This window comes from Artemia sp. Qi Xiang Cuo, chromosome 8, assembly GCF_049724085.1.
Source record: "Artemia sp. Qi Xiang Cuo chromosome 8, ASM4972408v1, whole genome shotgun sequence".
In the NCBI taxonomy this organism is placed as follows: Eukaryota; Metazoa; Arthropoda; class Branchiopoda; order Anostraca; family Artemiidae; genus Artemia; species Artemia sp. Qi Xiang Cuo.
Genome location: NC_142801.1, coordinates 30,046,081 through 30,062,986, shown reverse-complemented (window position 1 = coordinate 30,062,986; position 16,906 = coordinate 30,046,081). Strand labels below are relative to the sequence as shown.

The 16,906-nt window shown below is 36.1% G+C and overlaps 1 protein-coding gene across 5 annotated transcripts in view; it reads left to right on the top strand.

Moving 5' to 3' along the window:
* The first annotated feature begins 10,573 nt into the window (after window positions 1-10,573).
* LOC148949317 (retinol dehydrogenase 13-like) overlaps window positions 10,574-16,906 on the top strand; it is a 79,146-nt gene continuing 72,813 nt past the window's right edge. For 2 of the 5 annotated variants that reach the window (XM_089093343.1, XM_089093341.1), the window contains exons 1-3: window positions 10,613-10,665; window positions 13,649-13,690; window positions 14,242-14,477. In XM_089093343.1, the coding sequence (XP_088949469.1) occupies window positions 10,661-10,665; window positions 13,649-13,690; window positions 14,242-14,477 (283 nt within the window). In that variant the 5' untranslated portion in view covers window positions 10,613-10,660. The other 3 variants (XM_089093342.1, XM_089093344.1, XM_089093345.1) reach the window with 3 other exon arrangements.

The window sequence follows — 16,906 nt, the reverse complement described above, 5'->3', positions numbered from 1 at the left end:
TCGGACAAGGCAGTTCTAATGGTGTACTTTTTGTTTTGATCTGACTACTTTTTTAGGAGCTTTGGGTTTTTATTTTTCTTAACATTGGACGTGATCGTTTCGTACTAGGGTGCTAGCTACCGCTGCAACCCGGAACAGGAAAAAGCCTAAGGCTTTTTCTTCTTTGAAATAGTAAGAGGCTAGCCTCAAACAATCAAGTAGCTAACTAAATCAAATGCATGTAATGGGTTTTTATTCCAATGATCGTCTTTTAATGACCAATTTTAATATATTGACATTAAATATAACTGGACTAGCCTGCATTATAGTTAAGTGGCCTATAAAATTTAGCAGAGGCAAGAGGTCGTTCTTTTCTTATACAAAAATCAAATATATTTGAAAAGACTGCTGTATGAAAAGACATAAGAATGCAGTTTTGAGTGGAAAATTTATTCTCTTTTAGAAATAATTTATTTTAGTTACAAAAGATTTTTAACCCAATTAATTTTCTTTAAAATGAACCATTGAACAACTCTCTAAGATATTCAAGCGCCAAGCTATCTGTGGAAAAGAAAACAATATGCAGTTTAGGCAGAATGTTGTAGTAGCCGCCACTTTTCTTGATTTTCAAGCCAATATATTTCCCTTGCTGTTCAAGCCAAGAGACAGAAAGTTTCCTTTACAGGGGTTTCGGACAAGCCGGTTCTAATGGTGTACCCTTTGTTTTTATCTGACTCTTTTTTTTAGGAGTTATGGGTTTTTATATTTCTTAAAATTGGACGTGATCGTCTCTTACTAGGTTGCTAGCTACTGCTGCAACCCAGATATGTAATGATCCCTTTATTCCTTCAGCTACTATGGGCTACATTTCTTTCCTTAATGTAAATTTTTTCAAAAATCGGGCAAATTTTCTCTGGCGCGTAACTTCGGATTGGTAGAACTAGACTTGATGAAACTAATATATCGGAAATCAGCATAAAAATCTGATTCTTTTGATGCATCTATTGGTTTCAAAATTCGATTATAGAAAAGTAAGTTTCCTATATAAGAGTTTCGAGCAAGGAGGTTGTATTTGGGTACTTTTGTTTTGATCTGAGTCTATTTTTAGGAGTTTTGGGCTATTGTATTTCTTAACATTGGACGCGATTGTCTCTTACTAGGTTGCTAGCTTCCTCTGCAACCCGGATCTTATAACCTTTTTATTTTATTAACGAATTTAGTATATTGTCTAATATGTAACATAATTTCCATAAGCGTATGATAGTACAATGGTAATCACCCGCTTGTCACGTGGGTGACCAGGGTTTGATACCCTATTGGAGGGAATTTAGAATATATTGAGTGGAAATATAGTTTTACAAGCCTAAACTGTAGCTATAGAGGCAAGAGTTCATTCTTTATAATAAAACATCAAACATGCAGTTTTTAGTGCAAAAATTTATTCTATTTTAGAAATAATTTATTTTATTTACAAAAAAATTTTAACCCAATTAATTTCCTTTAAAATGAGCCATTGAACAACTCTCTACAATGTTCCAGTGCCAAGCTATCTGTGGAAAAGAAGAAAGAAAAAAATATCCCGTTTAGGCAGAATGTTGTAGTAGCCGCCATATTTCCCTTGCTGTTCAAGCTAAGGGACAGAAAGTTTCCTATACAGAGTTTTCGGACATGGCGGCTCTAATGGTGTACTTTTTGTTTTGATCTGTACTTTTGTTCTAATGTTGTACCTTTTTTTTAGGAGTTATGGGTTTTTATATTTCTTAACATTGGACGTGGTCGTCTCTTACTAAGCTGCTAGCTACCACTGCAACCCTGATTGAGAGTTTAACCTTGCCCAGTAGTATATAAATATTATTAGGCGCTTACTCTCATCAAGAGGGTTACTGACAACTTACCAGCTCTCATCAAACTACCCTCATCTCGTCTACTATCATGAAAGAACACTCAGCCGGTTGACCCCTTCACCTTTTCGGAGCCTGACGTCATCACCGTCGTCATTATTTTCATTGCTGCTGTCGTCATTTCTTTCATTTGGGATTATTATGGTTGTCCTTTTACTGAAATCCTTACTGTATCACAAAGAGGAAAAAGCCTATGGCTTTTTCTTAATTGAAATAGTAAGAGATGATGTGGCTACAACCTACGATTATGACATCATTGATCAATCCTTAACATGAAATTATAATCTTATTTTCGTTAATATGGACTGGAAGTTTGTTCTTTACTATAATACGATTATGACGTCATTGATCAATCTTCTATTTTAAAAATTTTATTTTAAAAATTCTATAAACATTCTATTTTAAAAATATTTTATTTTGATTATAAAAAATTTTTAGCCTCGTTAATTTTCTCTAAAATGAGCCATTGAACAACTCTCTACGGTGTCCCAGTTCCAAGGTATCTGTGGAAGAAAAAAAAGACAAAAACAGATGCCGTTTAGGCAGAATGCTGTAGTAGCTGCCACTTTTCTTGATTTTCAAGCCAATACATTTCCCTTGCTGTTCAAGCGAAGGGACAGAAAGTTTCCTATATAGGGGATCCGGATAAATCGCTTCTAATGGTGTATTTTTTTTATATAACGTTATGGTTTTGAGTTATGGGTTTTTATATTTCTTAACATTGGACATGATCGTTTAGGTTCCTAGCTACCGCTGCAAACCGGATGCTAGCTACCATTGCACCCCGGATAGGTGTAAAATGACCCGCCACAGTCCCCGGAAGAATGGCTGTAAGCATTGAACTTTGCCCATTGTTTACATATAGTATTTGTTATTGGGAAGTTAGATTTTCGGGGGGAAAACGAAATTTCAGGGATACTGCAAGCCCTGCTTGATTTCTAATCAGGAAAATCGAAATACTTAACTACACGAGAAAAGAAAAGCTCCGATTTTGCGGTTGACGCAATAAATAATTGCCGCAAAAATTATTCAAAGTCAGCCGAAAGCCGCCACCTCCGCCGGTAGCGGTTCTCCAGTGGTGTTGCGACACTTCAGCGGTGGTCAACTGGGTCTCTCATTGGCGGCGTTCAGTAGATGTGTCAGCGTGGCACTGGGTTTTATATAAGAAGCACTAACACTTATGACTTCCAATCAAAGGAACTTCCTCTGATTCAACGTTTATACGACCACCGTTCCATAAAAACTGCAAATACTTACAACCCTTGTCCATGATGTCGGAGGGATTGTGTCCACCCTATAAATATTGTTATATAATTTTTGGACTATTGGTAGCAAAGTGGCTATCTCAAAATCTCAATTGAACGCATTTCGAAAAAGAGGATTTCAGGAGGGGGGACTAGATGCTCTCCATCATGTTTGAATCTTAAAAGGGAACTAGAACTATACAATTTCAATCAAATGAACCTCTTCTAAAGTTCACACGACAACCCCTTCCATAAAAACCTTTTATGCCCCTGGGGCATAACTTACAACCCTTACCCCCAGACTCTGGAGTATTCTGTCAATCCCAAAGGCATTATTATATTATATAGTACACGTAAGACCTTATCTTTCGCAATCTCTAAAAAAAGCATAAAAAAATGGAGATTTTTCGTAAAAAGAATTATATGATTTTAAACAGTACACGAAGAATTCAAAAACCAAGAACTACTTCCTTTATTGATACCACAATAAATATACACTTGATTGGGAGTTTAACCTTACCCAATAGCTTATAAGAATTATTAGCCACTTCGAAAACCTATCCTCATCAAGAGGGTTACTGACAATTTCCCAGCTCTCATCAAACTACCCTTATCTCGTCTACTATCATGAAAGAACACTTAGCCGTATGACCCCTAGATTTTCCAGAGCCTAACGTTATCACCGTCATCATCATTTTCATTGCTGCTGTCGTCATTTTTGTCATTTGGGATTATTATTGTCGTTCCTTTACTAAAATCCTTACTGTATTACAAACACAAAAAGCCTATTGCTTTTTCTGAATTGGAATAGTAAGAGACGATCTGGCCACAACCTACGACTATGACATCATTGATCAATCTTTAACATGAAATTATAATCTTATTTAAGTTACTATGGGCTGGAAGTTTATTCTTTACGGTAATATGATTATGAAGTCATTGTCAATCTTTAACATGAAATATGCAGTTTTTCGTAACGAAATTAATTCTATTTTAAAAAACAATTTATTTTGATTACAAAAGCTTCTTATCCCCATGAATTTCCTTTAAAATGAGTCATTGAACAACTCTCTACGATTGCCAAGCTATCTATGCAAGAAAAAAAGAAAGAAAAAAGATGCCGTTTAGGCAGAATGCTGTAGTAGCTGCCACTTTTCTTGATTATCAAGCCAATATATTTCCGTTTCTGTTCAAGCCAAGGGACAAAAAGTTTCCTATATAGCAGTTTCTGACAAGGCAGTTCTAATGGTGCAATTTTTTTTATCTGACTCTTTTCTTAGGAGTTATTTCTTAACATTGGACGTGATCGTCTCTTACTAGGTTGCTAGCTACCACTGCAGCCCAGATGGCCCCATACCCCAGATAAGCAACATTTCAAAAGATGCTTGTATTATCTTATTTTTTATTCACTATTCGCTGTAGTTTTTATTTACTAGGTTTCAGCTATATCTGTTGAAACTTACATAGACCCCATTTATAATAAACTATATTGATCCATTATGTAATACAATACAATTTTTGACAAAACTGCATCTTCATATGTAAGATGATATAACATACATCTTTTGACAAGAGATGATAATGCACACGTATGTTTCAAAAACTACTTTTATGGTTATAACGTCATACTTGAGGGATTCCACTCCCTAAATCCCTTTGGTTTGCTCTTTACTAAATACCACCAAAGAAAAATTCAAAGGCTTTTCACTATGTGTGATATATAATTTTAAAAATATTCCGCTTTAAATATTTGAAGACACTAATGCATGTTCCTATGCAATTTAAGGCCAGTTTATTTCTCGTCAGTAAATATATTCATGTCACTAATGACAAAAATCTATATTAGAAACTATAAAGCGATACGACATAAAAAGACAAAACGGAGATAGATCATGAATTCAAATAATTAGTATCTTACAAAATTGTAATGTGTTCTAAATATTTTAAATTAAAGATTTAGTGTTTAAAGGAACTTTGAATCCAAACTTGAGGCAACAACTATAAATGTCTACTAACCTATTTCTTAAATGTAAGTTTTAGTATTAATTAGATTCCACTTATTTTTTGAACATATCATTGCTCGTATTAGTTCAGGATTCTCCGTTGATTCACAAGTGTGCCTTTTTTATGTTTTACTCCTTGTTTCTAATTGTCAGAACTTTCGAGTAGAATCTACCCCTGCTTCTCCCGTTTCCCTCACTATTTTTATCTCCTTTTCTTCTCTATTTGTGAGCCAGCGCCAAATTCTCTCTAATCGTTGGGATTTTTGTTTAGAATTACCCCCCTCCTCCCCCTCTCTCTCGCTTGCTTTCTCTCTCTTCTTGTCTGTTTGTGAGCTAGCGTCATATTTAAGGTACGATTCTTTTGCATATAGTACACGTAAAACCCTATCTTTCAAACTCTCTAAAAAAGTATAAAACAAAGTGGGGAGTTTTTGAATAAAGAATTAAATAATTTTAAAGAGTACACGAAGAATTCAAAATCCAAGAACTACTTCCTTTATTGATACCACAATAAATATGTACTTGATTGACAGTTTAACCTTACCCAGTTGTTAAGAATTATTAGCCACTTCGAAAACCTACTCTCATCAAGAGGGCTACTGACAGCTTACCAGCTCTCATCAAACTACCCTCATCTCGTCTACTATCACGAAAGAACACTGAGCCGTATGACCCCAAGACTTTCCCAGAGCCTGACCTCATCACCGTCATCATCATTTTCTTGCTGCTGTCGTCATTTCTGTCTTTTGTGATTATTATTGCTATCCCTTATTGCTATCACTGAATTTTTTACTGTGTTACAAACAGGAAAAAGCCTATGGCTTTTTCTGAATTGGAATAGTAAGAGATGACATGGCCATAGCCTACGATTATGACATCATTGATCAATCTTTAACATGAAATTATAATCTTATTTTAGTTACTATGGGCTGGAAGTTTGTTTTTTACTGTAATACGATTATGACGTCATTGATCAATCTTTAACATGAAATATGCAGTTTTTCGTAACAAAAATGATTCTATCTTAAAAGTAATTTATTTCAATTACAAAAGGTTTTAATCTCCTTTTTCGCTTAGCCGAAGTCTGGATTCCGTCCTCGGAATGAGCAGACACAGACCAAACTCCCCCCTCAGCGCGGGATGGCTAGATTCCGTCCCCATAATGAGTCGACACTGACTAAACTCCCCTGCAGTGTTCCGGATGGGTGGGATCAAGAATTTCCTCCCTTTGTGCGGTTTTTTATTTCGCTTAAAATATCCCTTGGGTTGCGTCAGGGCTGAGAAAAACGGCTCGGGGGGACTGGACACTTCCTCGGAGGTGGCCAGCGACCGGGCCGGTACCCTAGGGGACGGAAGTGGGCTAACAATAAATATACACTTGAAAATTACTGCTTTGCGCAACGAAAAGAAAAATTATAGATAAAAAAGGGCAGTGTTGAGCTGGTGATGGAAAAAACGGCCCTCCTCCCCTCCACAGACGGCCCTTTCCCTGAAGTCCTCTCCCCTCATCTTTCCTTAAATTGCGCATGTTATAGTTTATATTTGATCCCATTTTAAGCCATTTCATGTTTTGTTTTTCTCATTTTCATTGTCCTGTCTCAAAAACATTGTATTTCGTTAAAGGTTCTCAGAAATACCTCAATAGTGCCTAGAAAATTTTACTTCTGATAATATCCCCATTCTCTAAAACTGCCTGCTAGGATCCCCCATCTTTCTTTAAATAATGTATATTTTTTTTTTTTTATCCCATTTTTTTTAAGTTGTGGACATACTTACATGAAATTCCTCATGATTTATGGCGACAGTTGACAATTGAATTACATGCCAGTTGTAAATATTTTTTCTTCTTCTACAATGTAAATTTCGCTGTCTCTAGAGTGAAACGCCTTAAGAATATGTACGTTTGTTTATTAATAAAAATTGTATATATACAAAACATTATGTCCTTTAGATTTCTTCTTCTACGTGTAGGTAATCATTAGAAACGATAAGTGGTAACAGCTCGTCAGAATTCAACTTGTCTTAATCTTGACATACAAAGCTGGGGTCACATTTTCTACAATATAGTGTAACTTCATTTTTATTAAACCTTTTTGTAAAGCCAGTAATACTACTCTGTTTCATGTTATAAAATTCACGTGTTTCAGTTTGCTTATTTGAAGCAATTTCACATATCAAAATTCTCATATGAACGATCACTTTCTGTAACGGCCAGCGCGGGGATCTTTGAACGGAAGGCTCTCTAAGGCTTTCAATTGAAAAAGATTGTGGGGGAGGCATAATTGGACATGCATAGGGGAAATACAATATGGCTTCTAGCACCTGGGGTGCATATTTTTGGACACGATTTGCATATGGGAAAAAACAATATGGCGTCTAGCACCTGGGGGTGCATATTTTTGGAAACGATTTGCATAGGGGAAAAAACAATATGGTTTCAAGCACCTGGGAAGCATGTTTTTAGTGATTTTGCATAGGGGAAAAAATAATATGGCTTTTTGCACCTGGGAAGCATTTTTGGATATGGTTTGCCTAGAAACAATGTGTGCTCGGAAAAGGGGTGTGTACTTTGACGAAACAGGGTACCGTTAGAAATCCAATACTATTTTTCCTATGGCTTCCGTCAGAGGGCTTGTTCAGAAATATACAGAGATGGGTCACATGACGAAACAGGTGCTTGAAATCTAATACTATTTTGTTATGGCTTCCGTGACGTCAGAGGGTTCCGTTTCAAATCGAACACTATTTTTCCTATGGCTTTCGTGACGTCAGTGGGCTTGTGTTATTTACTGAAAGTATTTCTCTAATACAGAAAATTAGTGATGTCTACTTAGTTCTCTCGGGTAGAGCGCGTTTCACTGGAAGAGAATGACCTTTCAAGTCCTGGCGGGTCAAGAACTATAGAAAAAGAAAAAAAAAAGATATGAAAGGTGTTTCGAGCGAAAAATGAAACGCCGTAAAAAGAATATGTCTTGAGGCTTTTGGGCGAAAAATGTCAAAATGGTATTATCTGGCAGTGATGAATGCGCCGTCAATGCATAAGATGCGCTGACCTTACATAAAGTGCGTAATGCCATTAAGTTAAAAAAAAAACAGTTTAGGGGTTTCGGGTGAAAGAAGTATTACGTGACAGTGTTGCATAATAATTACGTAAGTTGTGAGCTGTCGTTATGTTAAAAGCGGGAATTCTCCCATGGGTTCCTGACGCAATGTGAGATAAAGTTGTGTCAAGCATATTAATCCTCTCTGTTGGAAACGGGGTGTGTCTTGACGTCATTGGAGTCCAGAGGGGTGTGTCATAAAGTCTTGGCAACTGTGTTCCCTTTAACATAACCGGTAACCGTATCATTTCGACGACCCAGTGGTCCTAGAATGTCGGGAGAGGGCTCATTTGAAGGAAATTAAAAGTTTTAATGCCCTTTTAAAGTGAACAAAAAAATTGGAGGGCAACTAGTAATACTTTTTACAAAATACTGCATTTTCATGTACAAGCTATGCTCAACATTGTACCATCGGAGACTCTTGGTCATTCTACAGTAGCCACAGTAAAAAGCACAACTTCACTTCTCGAGGGTGTACCGAATAAGGAACAAGCACCACTTCATTATTATATTTTGGTTTTTCTTTTTTCCGCAGCTAGTTAGAGTAAAGAATAAATAGTAAAGCTTATAATAACTGAACATTACTAGGAGACTAAAAGTTTGTAATTAAACCTTGCTTTCCAGCATCATCCATTTATATTTAAAACAGAAAAATTTGGCTCAGATTAGGTTCGAATTCGACTCCTTAAGATTTCAAGATCTACGCTCGACCGACAGAGCCACCAACGGCATTATAAAAGCATAAGTAATTTCAGACAATATCAAAAAAGAGTTACATAAAGGACCGGACCGATACAGTTCATTATACATGGGGCCTGTGCTAGTTTTATCGAAGCTAAAACCTAGGAAAGAACAAAACACAGCACATTCTAACTAAAAGTTAAGATAATTACACAAAAGATCGATGTAAAATCGTTTCAATGAAATCGTTTGTAGATTTTATTCATATGTTTATAATATTTGCATTATCCACTTAAGAAGTGACACCGAAAATATTTTTTTTGTCAGGCATAATTTTTTATGGGACAGGGGGCAATTGCCCCCTTCGGACCACAGTTTGTCCCCAGACCCCAGTTTGCCCCTCTCCCAGCTGAAATTGAGTTTTTTCAAAAATCTTGCCAAACCTAAGGTCAGCCTGCATAATTCAGAGAAACGGGCTTTTTTTCCGTTTTCTTTAGTGATTCTTTACATTTATGGTACTATAAGGCTTTTTTTATTTCTCACTGACATTTTCACTTGATCTGGGACAGTTTAATCCACCTTTGTCCCCCCCCAAGGGTTTTGACGAAATTACGCCTCTGTTTTTAGTGCTATGCCCCACTTACGAATGGTAGAAATGAAAACATCACTTAGATATAAGCAAAAGCTTTCAAATGAGCTATTAAACGGCTACTCTAAAAAGTTCTGGTACCCCAGTAGCCCCAGTTTTCCCATTTGAGACAAGGCATCCAAAATGCCGTGTTTTGGTGCCATTTGGAACTTGCTGACGGTGGAATTTATAGGAATGAAAGACGTATATATGAGCAATATCTTATTTATGAATTACTAAAAATGAGGATACCAAAACACACAATAACAGTACGCCCATGCCTATAAACGTGATATCGATACATCAGATATCAATACATCGTACAGCCCTTTCCCCAGGGACTATGAAGGGTCATAATATCACTAAAACCATGGATATTGGACTTTTGAACTATGTTGAACGAAATGAACGAAATGGCTATCTGGAGATTTTGATTATATGACTTTGTGGGGAGGAAGCCTGTAGGGAGGGGGGGGGGCTAGTTGCCCTCAAATTTTTGTCGTCACTTAAAAAGTGCACTTACAAATTTCATTTCCTTTTGCATGAGCTATAACGCATCTCTCTATGATGCTCTGGCCACTCCCAGCCCTTCTAGAAAAAAAAAGAAAAAAAGAAAAAAAAAGGGAGACAGATCAGTGCTACCGATGCAAAAAAAAGCGATTTTCTTTATTGTTCAAGGAGGGGGACTGTAATTTCCCTGAATAGGATTTTCGACCATGCTGATTCCAATTGTGGACTTTTCATTTTCATCTGACGCTATTTTCGAGAGGTTTCAGGTTTATTTTTTTAATTACCTTAAATTTCTTTTCGCATTACTTTTACTTTTAAGACGAACTGAAATAATAGTCACCATTCCTGAATCCTCGTCAGATGAATTTTTTTTTACTAGGTAGCTTTTTTCTAAACACGATTTAACTTTTGGTTACAATTGGCTGTTGTTCGCTCTTTACTAGGTTGCAGCTACCGCTGCAACCATGAAAAATGCTACAAGTTGTATGACAGCTTTGGATAGATCCCAGCAATCAATTGTGAACGTTTACAATGCGTTTGAAGTAACATCATACCGAAGCTAGAATGGGAATTGCATTCTTATATCTTATTAGTTTTATTTTTGCTGTTTAAAATGATGTAAGTACGAAAGCTTACTCCCGAAAAATTTTGTCAATATTTTTCAGAGTGAAATTAAGGGTGATTTCTTGTCTTTACAGTGATTTCAGTGTCCCTATCAGACTAGATTACAGAAAGCACAAAGTGCTTAAGAATGTGAGATTATTTCATATTGGTGGATTATTTTCAGATAAACTATAATCGCTTGACTTCAGTTAAGCAATTTATGTTATGGAACAGTGATGCAAGGGGGCCATTAGGTGGTGCCATGGAAGAAATCAAATAAAATAAAAATGCTATTTTCTACGAAAAATATATAGTAATACGCTCAGATTGACGCTAAATATTGCGCTTAGACAGGATTAAATTAGAAACGAAAGTTTTTTTTTCAATGAAAGTAAGTGTGGCATTAAAACTAAAAATGAACAGAAATTATTCTGTGTGTGACTACTCATCTTCTCACTTTTTAACTTAAGTTTGAACAGTAATTTTGTTGAAAGTATTTTGGAGCCCAATTTCAGTTGAAAGCTTTTTTGTTAAACAGAGAGCCAATTAAACAAGTAATTTCATTTTCAAGGCCCTATGATAAACAGAAAAAGCACTACGTCACTATTGCTTTAGAGTACTCGCTCCTCAAGTATTAAATGGGTAAGTTTGAGGATGACAGCAGCCCTGTTATATAGGCCTACTGGATAATCTCTTTCCTTATTCGGTTTTAATGTTTGCCTTCATTTGAAATTTAATTTTTGCTGGTTTTAGTATCTAATTAAGCCAATTCAGGCATTTTTTTTTTTGTCAAAAACTACTTTTGGAAATTTTGGAAGTTAGTCATTGACTCAAGTCTGAGTCTTGTTCCCAAAATGTCTTTTAAAAAACCAAGAAGCTTTTGACCTAGTACTCGAAATCAGAACAAGCATATCGTCTTACATAAAAATTTAGTATAAGATAGCGCTAAAATTCTGCTTTAGCCGCTTTTGGCTATCTTGGACAGGGGTTAGGTTAGGAAAATGAAACTTTAAGAGATGGGTCTACAGGCTGAAGTTTGTCCCGGGAAGGTATTTTGAAGTACATACCTCCACTCCTCCCTCTAGAGGGTCCTAACCTTTGATGACCTTTAAATATCTGTGTGTTATAAAAGTGAAACCTCGCAAAATAGATCTTCTGCTTAAATGAAGTACCACAAAATTGGGTACTATCCCATTATGCGGACCTCTCTAAAATGTCAAGTTTGGTTAATGCTAATGAAATAAATAAAATAGGATGAATATATAATAGCCCAGAAACAAATTTGGGCCATATATTTGCACATTAGGAGGGGGGGGGGTAAAGCATTTCGTATATTAAATACGTAGCCTCACCTAACCTAGGTACCTTCCCCCCCCCCCTAAACCCCAAAAAACCACAGTTTAATAAAACAAAATTAACTGAAACTAAGGAGCAACATTAAAACTTAAAACGAACAGAAATTATTCCGTAGATGAAAGGGAATCACGCCTTGCTCCTCAACGCCTTGCTCTTTGCGCTAAAGTTTTTGTTGTTTTAAAAACAGAGTTGTAAGAGTCAAACTTTAGCGTAAAGAGCAAGGCGTTGAGGAGGGGACAGCCCCTTTCATATACGGAATATTTTTTGTTCGTTTTAAGTTTTAATGTTGCTCCTAACTTTCAGTTAAAAAAAACTTGTTTTTTTATATAATTTTGAATTAAAGCACGTTTTGATTTTTGCTCACTGTACATGAATAATTAAAAGAAAATTTGTATACTAATTTTACTTTTATTTGGTTAAATGGCTCTCTCGAAAGTTGTTTAATTTTATTTACGAACGTTTTTATTAGTAAAAAATATACGTAACTTACGAATTAACTTACGTAACGAACTTCGATAGTCATATATATTAATACGTATATTAGGTGGCTCGCCCCCTAGTCAATACCTCGCTCTTTGCGCTAAAGTTCGAATTTTGTTCCAATTCTTTAAAAATGATCTCTTAATCACAAAGGCCGTTAATTAGAATAAATAGCTCCTACGGAAGTACTAAAAAATCTTTGGCTTAAAGAGCGAGGTATTGACTAGGGGGCGAACCAAATCATATACGTAATAATTTTTGTTCGTTTTAAGTTTCGATGTTGCTCCTTACTTTCGGTTGAAAACCTTTTCTTTATTCAATTTCTGATTTTTTTTTTTTTTAATGCTGGGAAATCCGGCTTCCTCTTCATAGCAATGTCCCTTCCTCCATGAAAAATCCCTCCATGGAAAGATCCTCCTACATAACCCCGACCTCCCCCCCCCCGCTACAAGAAAAAAATCCCCTCTGAAAACGTCTGTATACTTCCCAATAACCAATACTAGGCCTATATGTAAACATTGGGTAAAGTTCATAACTTTCGGCCCTCCCCCCAGAGACTTTGGGGGATTAAGTCATCCTAGAAGATATATTGATTATATTTTCGACCATGCTGAACAAAATGGCTATCTCAAAATTTTGATCGGTGACTTTGGGAAATAGATGAGCGAGGGAGGGGGTCTAGTTGCCCTCCATTTTTCTGGTCACTTAAAAAGGGCACTAGAACTTTTATTTTCCGTTCGAATAAGCCCTCTCACGATATTCTAGGACCCCTGGGTCGACACAATCACCACTGAAAAAAAAAAAAAAAAAAAAAAAAAAATAAACACGCATCCGTTTACTTTCTTCTGGCAAAAAATACAAAATTCCGCATTTTTGCATATAGGGGCTTGAAACCTCTAAATTAGGGTTTTCTGATACCCTGAATCTGATGGTGTGATTTTCATTAAGGTTCTATTACTTTTAAAGGGTGTTTCCTCCTTTTTTCAAAAATCAGGCAAATTTTCTCAGGCGCGTTACTTTTGACGGTTTTTTAGAGTTTCGGTTACTATTCAGCCGGGTCGCTCCTTACTTACAGTTCGTTACAACGAACTGTTTGAAAATAGGCCCTTCTTCTTACGATTTTTATTTGACTCTTTAAAGTTTCAGTATGTCCTTTTTTCAGAGATAAGTCAAATAAGAGACTTAACCAACCGCTGAAACAAGGGTAAGTTTAGATTTTTTTATTTGTTTTAATTTGTTATGATTATACATACAACTATCACAAATGGAGAAACTGCTGCCGCAACAGTTAATTATTCCATATATTGGCTGTCCTGGAGAAAGAAAAACTTTACTACTGTCCGTTTAAAAAATCTTTATGGGCTAAATTTCACCTAATTTTATTCATTTATTTAACATAAAATTCTCTAATCTAAATTTACAACCAAAAGATACTCGAATTAACAACAGAAAATGTATAAGAAAAACCGCCAAAATTGATCGGTTTTACGTACACATTTTACGCCAAGCACTGCAGTATAGTAGTGTAGAGTAGACTTCAAAGCCAAAGCAAATTTAATTCAGATACCAAAATATTCAAGTAGCAGCATTGTATTATAATAACTGAGCTGAGAGCAGTTCCATGACACTGTCACTTATTGTGTTTTTTTATGCTTAACCCTCTAGAAAATTGTTTTCGAATAAAAAATCATTCGGTCTACACTGAGCCTCACCTTTATTATAAAAATGTGTAATGTATTTCCTTCATCTTCTTAGAATTTTCGAATTCATCCAAGAGGTTTGGCACAACAACATTCGCCATTTACCCCTTGTTGGTCAGCTTACCTGTGGTTTCATCGCACTCGCATGCTTACCTTTGTTAGTATCGGTAGTTTCGATCAGTGTTTGGATTTTAGTCCCTATGCGAATTATTAATAAATTCACAACGAAATGGTGCACCTGTACAAATAGGATGGATGGAAAGACAGTTCTCCTCACTGGTGCCACATCTGGTAAGCCTTCTTCCTACCTTGCTCTTTTTATGTTCCCTATATTTTTTCATACCAGCCAAGTGTTCTTTAAACGTGAGCTGTGGAAAAATTGTAGTTAGCTTAAAAAAATTATATATGCATCTAATTAGCTCCGACTAATTTGCCATTATTGAGTTACTTTTATATCCTTCTAGTGGTACCTATTACTTGAACTGATATTGATATACTTGACTTAGCAAATCAAGTTCGATTCATTTGAAATTTATTAAGGTCGAGTCGAATAAAAAACTTTATTGCCAATCCTAACCTTCATTGAAAGAAGTAAATTAAAAGCAAAGAAGAACAACTGCCTGGAATACGTAATAGGAAGCTAGTTCATTATTAGGATGAGGTGTAGAAGTTTAAAAGGCCCAAGAGTATTTGCAAGAAAAAATTCTTTCTTGAATAGTGACCTGAAAATTTAAACTTGAGTTTTTTTTTTAACTTGGAAACATTTCGCTAGTAAATAATATACTTGATTCCATTACTGGCAACAAGGTGAACTCGACGCCTTTTGTGTGCTCTTTCCAAACTAAATATATCATTTTAGTATAAAACGTTCCCCCCCCCCCCTTCCTGATGGTCCTATATATAGCCTTAGAGTATAGGTTTGAACGAAACTAAAAACAAGCATTTAAACAACAAATTTCTTATTTCATATTATGCATCATATTTCTATTAATCCCATTATCGTGTTTACTTCTATAGTTATCCACATTCACAGGCCTAAATCATTTTTAAATAATATTCTATATCGAACAGATCTGAAATTCTTTTACAACCAGGTATAGCTTTAATGGTTTTGACTGGTAAGTAAGGGAGTGAGTATGACGGCACTAGACGCTTAAGGTCCAAACCGGTGGTACTGATCTCCTTTTGTGGCCCTTCAGCCAGGAAATGCAATGGAGCTGGGGGCCAGCCATAATATGCTTTCGCACACAGTTCCTGCTTACCTTCCCCAGATGTCTCCAGGTACCCATTTAGAGCTGGGTTGACTCTGACTACAGTTTTTGATGAAAAATAGTTTTGTTGCATAAGTTCTTAATGTTCAAGGAATATTTAGGTGGATGTTGAACTAAATCAAAACGAACTATCAGCATGTAAATTTTAAAAAGGTGACAAAGCGATATCTCAAGAACGGCTTACATTATTAAGTTAGACCTATAAGGGAAAGTTTTGGCTGATTTTGAACGAACCAGGAGGTACTGTGTGTATACTATTAATGCTAACACTGCAGTAGCTGTTATTAAGGTGAAACTTTTAGGGGCCGTTTAGAGGGAGTTTCAGTTAAACAAAAAGCTATATTCATTCAGATTTTCTAAGGGACATAAGCAATGTAGTTTTAGCAGTAGTAGTAGCGTGCAAATCTTGCATTTTTGGTAAATTTATCATTTTCTTTATCATTTCCAGAAAGTTCCAATTCAATATACTCATTCATTCCTGAATACTGCCTTTTTGACAATTTGTATACCCATAACGTGTTTTTATTTAGTTCAACATTCCCCTCGAGATTCTCTGAAAGGCTCACCAGAATGCCCCTTGTCTTTTTGGAAAGTAAAGGTCAAATATGCATACCTTTCTCAATAATATATACTATATGTAAACAATGAACGAATTGCCTAACTTACAGTCCTTGCCCTGAACGTTATGGAGGGATGGTGTCTCCAAAGGTATAATTACTCGTGATATATAAATATTGCATTCACGCTTTTACCGGGACAAAAGGGAGAAAGGCAAAGCAGGGCACCACGCGCCTTGCCAGGAAATTCTTGGGAAAATTCTTGGGCCAGGGAAATCTTGGGGAAAATGTTTAAATGTATTTAAAAAACGTAAACAATGTATTTAAACATCAGAGAATACTATCGTGGAGGTTGTGATGGCTTCGGCAGTAGAAGGGCCTTATTGACTACAGAACGAACACCCTGCTGCCACCTACAACTTTTTTTAACACCAAATTTGGGCATAGAGTCCCTAGGGAGAACACGTGGTTAATGGGGTCAATGTCCTCTTTTTTCCTAGGTCAATTTTGTTGTTGTTGTAAGTGCACGCTTTCAGCGAATGTCAAGGTCGATTTATTTGTTATTGTTGTTGTCAGTGCACGCTCTCAGCGATTGTCAAGGTCGATGTTGTTGTTGTTGTAAGTGCAAGCTCTCAGCGAATGTTATGAGTTTCCAGAAATAGAAAACAACATTTGTTGTTGTTTTGGACATGTACATGCTCGAGGCGAATATCATGGTGTCCAAAAATAGAAAACACCATTTGATGTTGTTGTTGTTGTTGCTCGAGGCAAATGTTATGAGTTTCCAGGAAACAGTTAGATCACGTGTTTCCTTCTCAGCCAATCAGAGGGCTGGTTACATATCCTTTCTCAGCCAATCAGTGAATCGGTTACATATCCTTTCTCAGCCAAT